Source organism: Micropterus dolomieu, linkage group LG12 (assembly GCF_021292245.1).
Source record: "Micropterus dolomieu isolate WLL.071019.BEF.003 ecotype Adirondacks linkage group LG12, ASM2129224v1, whole genome shotgun sequence".
NCBI lineage: Eukaryota > Metazoa > Chordata > Actinopteri > Centrarchiformes > Centrarchidae > Micropterus > Micropterus dolomieu.
The window spans coordinates 36869975-36876683 of NC_060161.1; the positions used below are offsets into that span (position 1 = coordinate 36869975).

At 42.5% G+C, this 6709-nt stretch overlaps 1 protein-coding gene across 1 annotated transcript; it reads right to left on the reverse strand.

The window, feature by feature from the left end:
- Positions 1-9: 9 nt before the first annotated feature.
- Positions 10-6703, reverse strand: LOC123979977 (zinc finger protein 3-like; the record flags this gene model as incomplete). Its single annotated transcript, XM_046064090.1, has 2 exons — positions 6572-6703; positions 10-390 (listed from the first exon to the last, which is right to left on the reverse strand). Coding segments are annotated over exons 1-2 (450 nt in total), but the record flags the coding sequence as incomplete, so codon positions are not given.
- Between the last annotated feature and the right edge of the window lie 6 nt (positions 6704-6709).

Sequence of the window (6709 nt, forward strand, 5' to 3'; positions counted from 1 at the left end):
TTTCCCACCCTGGTCACAGCTGTACGGTTTCTCGCCAGTGTGAACTCGTTCGTGGGTTTTTAGCTGGCTGGATTGAGTGAAAGTTTTCCCACACTGTTCACAGCAGTATGGTTTCTCTCCAGTGTGAACACGTTGGTGCTTTTTTAGGTCACCTGATTGAGTGAACGTTTTCCCACACTGGTTACAGGTGTACGGTTTCTCTCCAGTGTGAACACGGTGGTGGATTTTTAGGTCACCTGATGTAGTGAAAGCTTTTCCACACTGGTCACAGCTGTACGGTTTCTCTCCAGTGTGAACTCTCTGATGAATCTTCAAATTTCCAGATTTTGTGAAGGATTTGTCACAGTGCTGACAGTGATGACATTTGAGTCCCTCTCTTCCTCTCCTTCTCTATATCAACAGAGAGAAACAGTAAGTGAGATGTCATGGTGCAGCGAGCTATCTAAAACCATAAATGACATTAGAGAACATCTTTGAAATTACATACTAACCTACTGTACCACATAGCACGTATGTGCTGTCTATGAAATACTCAGTCATACACACTCACTATGTACGGCATACTAAATAAATGATCAGTGTGTTATTACCATGTAAGCCTGACTGTTCACACTGAAGTACTCAAGCAAATTGAGTTTGAAAAAAAATTGAAAAATATTGGTTCAGCTCTTGCACACTTCCTAAGGGGTGCTATAACCAGTTTTTTTTCACATTTGGGTTTGAAACTCCCGCTCACTAAAGCTTATATCAAAAACTTTATATCCACGCGTTCAGGGGATCTGGCTGAATCTCCTGGTATAGGCCACGCCCATTTCCTGCACTTTTCCCCCCACTCCATCGAAATAACTGAAAAAAATTTTGATTTACTCCTCCGAAAGTGAAATTCCGATCGGCATCTACCAAATGTTTGCAAAAAAAAGTGATGCAATATCTTAGGTGTGGAATGGCCGATCAACACCAAACTTGAAGCACTCATGTGACATCCCCCCCCTGAGGGGCTTTGCAAAATTTGGTTCAACTAGCCCCTAGGTGGCGTATTTAACCCGAAAAATTATAAACACTATTCACATTGACATGAAAGTTGTTGCCGAATTGTTCAGCATGGTCTCCTTACTCCGGGCACCAAAGTTGACCCAAATATGTTCATATTCATCCAGTTGTTATTGCATATTAAAAGTTTTAAAAAAAATTCATTTACATGCATTTTGTATCTCCATAACTACATGTCCGATGGATACCAAATTTTGGTCAATTGTTCTCCATGGGCCTTGATGACACCCGAAAACTTTGGTGCAATTCAGCTTATAGGTGGCGCTATAATCAAAGCTCAAATACCCTGGGGAAATCCCATTCATTTCAGTGGGATTTGGACCCAAGGCATATTTTGCCTCATAACTACGCACCACTGCATCGCACAGTCATAAACCTTATTTCTGCATGTTTGGGGGATAATGCCGAATCGTATGGTATAAGACACTTCTGCAATGACATTTTGGTGACAACTTGGTGGCAACTCCGATTGGCACCAAACTAGGCACAGACCATCTCTGGTTCAAGCCGATAAGTTTGTAGAGGGTATTTTGATCCCACAAAAAATGTACCAATTAGAAGCTAACAAATATTTGCGAAAATGCTAAAAACAGTAAGTGATGTCATATGTTAGGCTTGCAATGACAGAGTTCTGAACAGCCTACAGACAGTAAAGCACCTCGCAGTAATCTAAACAAGAGGAAATAAAACCATGGATGATCATCTCCAACTCGCCCTTTGACAGCAGTGTTCTTAATTTGGATATATTCCTTAGCTGGAAGAAACAGTTTCTGACCAATTGTTTAGAGTGGTACTCTAAGGACATCGCAGAATCAAAAACATCTACGCTCCTGAGGCTCAGCTGGACAGACTAGCCTAAGTCAACAATATGCTGTTTAATCTGAGGGATTCTACTTACAGGGGCGATAATCAGTGTTTGGATCTCAGTTTCCTTGAATGAGCAGTACAGTTGAATATCATCTGCATACAGATGGTAAGATATGTCACTGTATTGACTAATTACCTGTGCTGGAAATATATACAAAAAGGAACAGGATAGGTCCCAAGACAGAACCCTGAGGTACCCTCCACGACAACCCTGCAGTTTCAGACATGATCTGATTTACATAAACACTAAAATTTCTACCAAAAAGGTAGGATGAAAACCATTTTAAAACTATTCCAGACATCCCAACCAGATCAACCCAACAAGAGTCTATTTATCATAATATTTTGATCAACAGTATCCAAAGCAGATCAAAGGCCCAAGAGAACCACAACGGTGTATTCCTTAGAGTCAGCTGACATCAGAATGTCACCAGAAACTTTAAGTAATGCAGTTTCTGTGGAATGCTTTTTACGGAAACCAGACTGGAATTTGTCAAACAGCTTGTGATTCTCTAAGAAAAAGAGTTTCTCTGCTACAACTTCTTGTAGAATTTGACATGAATGGAAGTTTGGACATTGGCCTGTAGGTCTTAGGTTATAATGGATCCAAGCCGGGCTTTTTAAGTACAGGCTTAACAACAGCATGTTTTTAAAAAAAAAACAAGGAACGACACCAGTTAAAAGTGAAGTATTTTGCAAGAGCTAATAAATGTAGACACAGCCCATGGACGTCTGTCAGCAACAAGTTTACTCCCTGACCCCACCACAATCTCTCGAAAGTGCAAAGAACTGAATGCTAAGAGAGGGGACGTGGTTGAAGAAATCAAGGGGGTCATGGCGTTGATAAATGTGGGAATGACAACTGATGATCACCGTAAGATAAACTACATGTCACCTATCACTATGTCACACCACAATATGACATGAAGAGCAGGGTACTCCCCACAACAAGCGTACCAAGCCACTCCAAAACAGCAAACAATATTCGAAAACAGTTGCAGCAGCAATTACTCAGTCCTTGGATTTGATGCGTCAGCCAAAATGGAGCTTACTTTGCAGCAAAAAAAAAAGAAGAGAAAAAGAAATCTTTACAGAGTCAATAGGGACCTCGCATGGTCGTGCTCGGGCCCTAAAAACAGGCTCGGGCTAATAATTTTGATGAGCTGTCGGACACGGATCGGGCCTAGATTTAAGGCCCGAGCAGCGCTCTTAATAGGATCAGGGAGAACATCTATAGGACAAGATGAAGGTTTCAATGTATGTAGCAGAGAGGTGAAGTCCTGTAATGTCAAAGGTTTAAAATATGACCAAGAATGAGCAGGAGACAGGTCACATGCAGAGTTCTGAGTAAGTGATGGTGAGATGATTGTCCTAACAGCTCTGATCTTATTTACAAAGAAGTGAAGGAATTCATTACAGTCTGATTTAGAGGACACAGTTACTCAAGGGGCAGAAGGAGAAACAATTGCATTTATAGTGTCAAACAAGATTTTACAGAGGAAAGTTAATGTCAAAGAACACACAGCTATGATCACTCACATGAACATCTTCTACACAAGCGTTTCCTATATCAAGACCAAGTGTCAAAAATCACTAATTTTAAATAAAACTAAATTATATCAGGGTCATATGGTCAGTCTCCAGTGTGGAAAAAAACGTAACAACCTGTTTTTAATGTTAGTCATCAAATAACTGTAGACTGTATATGCAAATAACAGAGTACTCAATCGAGCTGACTTTGGGAATATTTGTCGAGGTTCAGACCGAGTGATAGAAGTGAATGTAGTAAACGCAAATGAGACAGAAGAAGATGAGACTGAGGCTATTCAGAAGGAGCCAGGTGGAGATTCAGGGTGAAGTAGTGAGGAGGCGAGCAGCGTTAAATCCAAGCAGCACAACAATACGGAACGCAGCACAACACGAGGCTAGCTGTAGCAACCCGAGGCTAGCTGTAGCAACCCGAGGCTAGCTGTAGCAGCGGCAGCTGGATTGCATAGTGGATTTATAAGATGTCTGACCCGGTGTTAGGAGGGACAATCAACTAAGATGCTCGCGCCGAACGTGGACCTGCTGCCTTTCACAGGGGAAGAAGAAGAAGAAGACCTCCAGCTGAATTGCTGTCACAATAGAGGCCAGTACCTGCTGGAGAGAGGAGGGTGACGGGATCCTACAGACAGACTCACTGGACTCTAGGTGAGAATAACTTGGTGGTGATGATATTCTGTAATTCATTGCGTTAACTTGTATTAACCGCAAATAAAAAAATTCATGGTCATGTTTGAATAATCAGAGAAACATAAGCTCCAAGAAATTGGAGTTCCAACCACTGACCAGAAAAGTTATGTTTTTAAACAAAGAAACAAAATACTGGGGAATTTTTAACTCCCTAAGTTACAGATAGGGAACATCGGGTTCTCCAGTCCATAGTCTGTGTGAGAAGACTACAGGAATAAAAAATGCAGCACGTTAGAGATAGACCGAGGTCGTCTGTAAAGGCAGCTTTTGTCTTGAATATATTTCTGTTGTATTAAATATATTTTTGTCACATAGTTGTTATGTCGGGGTGGTAGTTTTTAACAGTGTCTCAGTAAAGAAAAATAGTGGAAACCTAACGGTGACTACGGAAACAGTGCCTTACTGATCGGGTGAACTCCAGCCAAACTGACTGGCTGTTAAGAGGGAATAAATGTTGTAAGGGACATAGTACTGAACTGACAGGAGATGAAAGTACATGATAAAAAGAGAAAGAAATATGGTTTTAAAGGGAAACTAAGCGTATCAGGGTATATAAGATTAGTCCAAGAGAGAGAAGAAAGAAAAAAAGAAAAAATGGTGTTGTAGTGATAAAGAATAAAAATAAAAAGCAGGTTATACAGAAGCAAGAGCATAGCTCGGGGAAGAAACCTTAGTAGATAAGGAAGATGAAACCGCAGTAACAGTGAGGAGACAAGACAGGGATTTTCCCAAACATTTTCCCCAAAGCAATGTGATGCATAAAGAAGGAACACCACATGACTGCCTGTCAGACATAACACAAAGTGTCTTTCAGAGACCAGACTTGACTGACACACCATATGATGACGCACAGTGTTTGTAGATGGCTCGTTCCATTTACATCGGAGGTCGGAGCTGGGAATGACGTCACACCCGAGTTGACGGCGTTCCAGTTAACAAGTCGGAAAACCTCGCTCAGCCAGCTGTTGTTTACAACAGGTTAGCTATTGTTTGTTTTTTGTTTTTTTTAAAGGACACACTGTGTGGTATTTACTCACACTAAACACTGTGGCAACACGTCCACAGACAGCAGCTGGACAGCACTTTGTGTACAAACATTTCTATGAGTCACAAGTACACGGAAGTGCTAATAAAAGTATAACGTACTGTTGATACCCTGACCGTCATCTTGGATCACAAAGTCGGGGTAGTGCGGTTCTCCCGACTTAAGGGGCGTTCCCTTTGAAATTTTGACCTTTGAACTTGGAAATTCCTGCTTCCCACGTCCAATGGAACGCACCATTATTGGCAGCAACACAACTACCTAAAAAAGTTGTTATGTGCAGCACACTCAAAAGGGGCAGGTCCTGTTTCAACAGGAAACCATAAAACAGATGAAGCTAAAAAGCAGCACTCTTGAGCCATGTCTCAATATCTGAGTGGCTCCTCCTCTAACACTCGTTATCTCACTCCAAATGTTTGATAATACTTGAGAGCCCTGTTTAATACTAATAGGGGTCATTGCATCAGTTAGAGCAGGCCTATTCAATTGGCGGCCCGCGGGCCACATCCGGCCCCAAAGCAACCTCCATGTGGCCCGGCACATAATCTAACAAAGGTAAACTACATGTTAAGTGTATGGAAGTAGCTAAAGATCACCGCCAATCAAGGCTCAGCTGTCTGACCTGCAGCCTCTCCCCTCTTTGTCTCTGCAGAGCGCCTCCGCTACACATTTAGATTTATTTCCAGTGACATATTAGTGACTTGGCTGATGTAAATCCTGTTGCTGGTTTCAATTAATATATGCAATTTAGCAATAAATAGGACTGATAAGAGCTGAACCAATAAGGATTACCAATACAAGTGACAAATCCTAATGATACCCATCCCAACTTGTGCGAAAATGTCCGGCCCATCTCCATGTTCTGGTTTTAAAATCCGGTTAGTCTCTGGTGAGCAAAAGTCACCGTGGAGGAAAATCCCACAGGCAGGAGGAAAACTAAACTCCAGACTGACTCTGATCTCTACAAAGAGTCTCCACAGATACTATTTAGAGCTGAAACCTGCACGACGATCATTCAGAGAACAATAATGCAGGCAGACTGTTTGTCACTGAGAGAAACTCACCAATACACGAGCAAATATAATGACTCTGCTTCATTTTCACCATCATTGTTTGTTCTGCGCGCTCCCGACACAACACGGGCCGCACCGCGCATGCGCCGCGCGGGAAAACCCACAGCACAAAGAAAAGAGAAACGCCATCTTGAAGATGAAAACAGGAACCACGGAGACACTTTGGAAATCAAACCACGTCAACACAAACCCTGGAGCGGGTTTTCAGGCTCTGATCTCTAACAACAGAATGAACGGATGATACACGGACCCTCGAGACTCTTCCTCGTGTCTTTAGTCTCGTGATGAAGTCATGAACACTGACCTGAACATCGGCGCTATCAGAGCACGAGGCTGCTGTTTGGCTCCTGCGGTCCGGGTTCTGGTTCTCCATCGTCCTGCAGGTCTCCGCTGTGACTGGTGGACCGTGTTGTCCTGGACCGAGTCTGGATTCTGGTCTCGG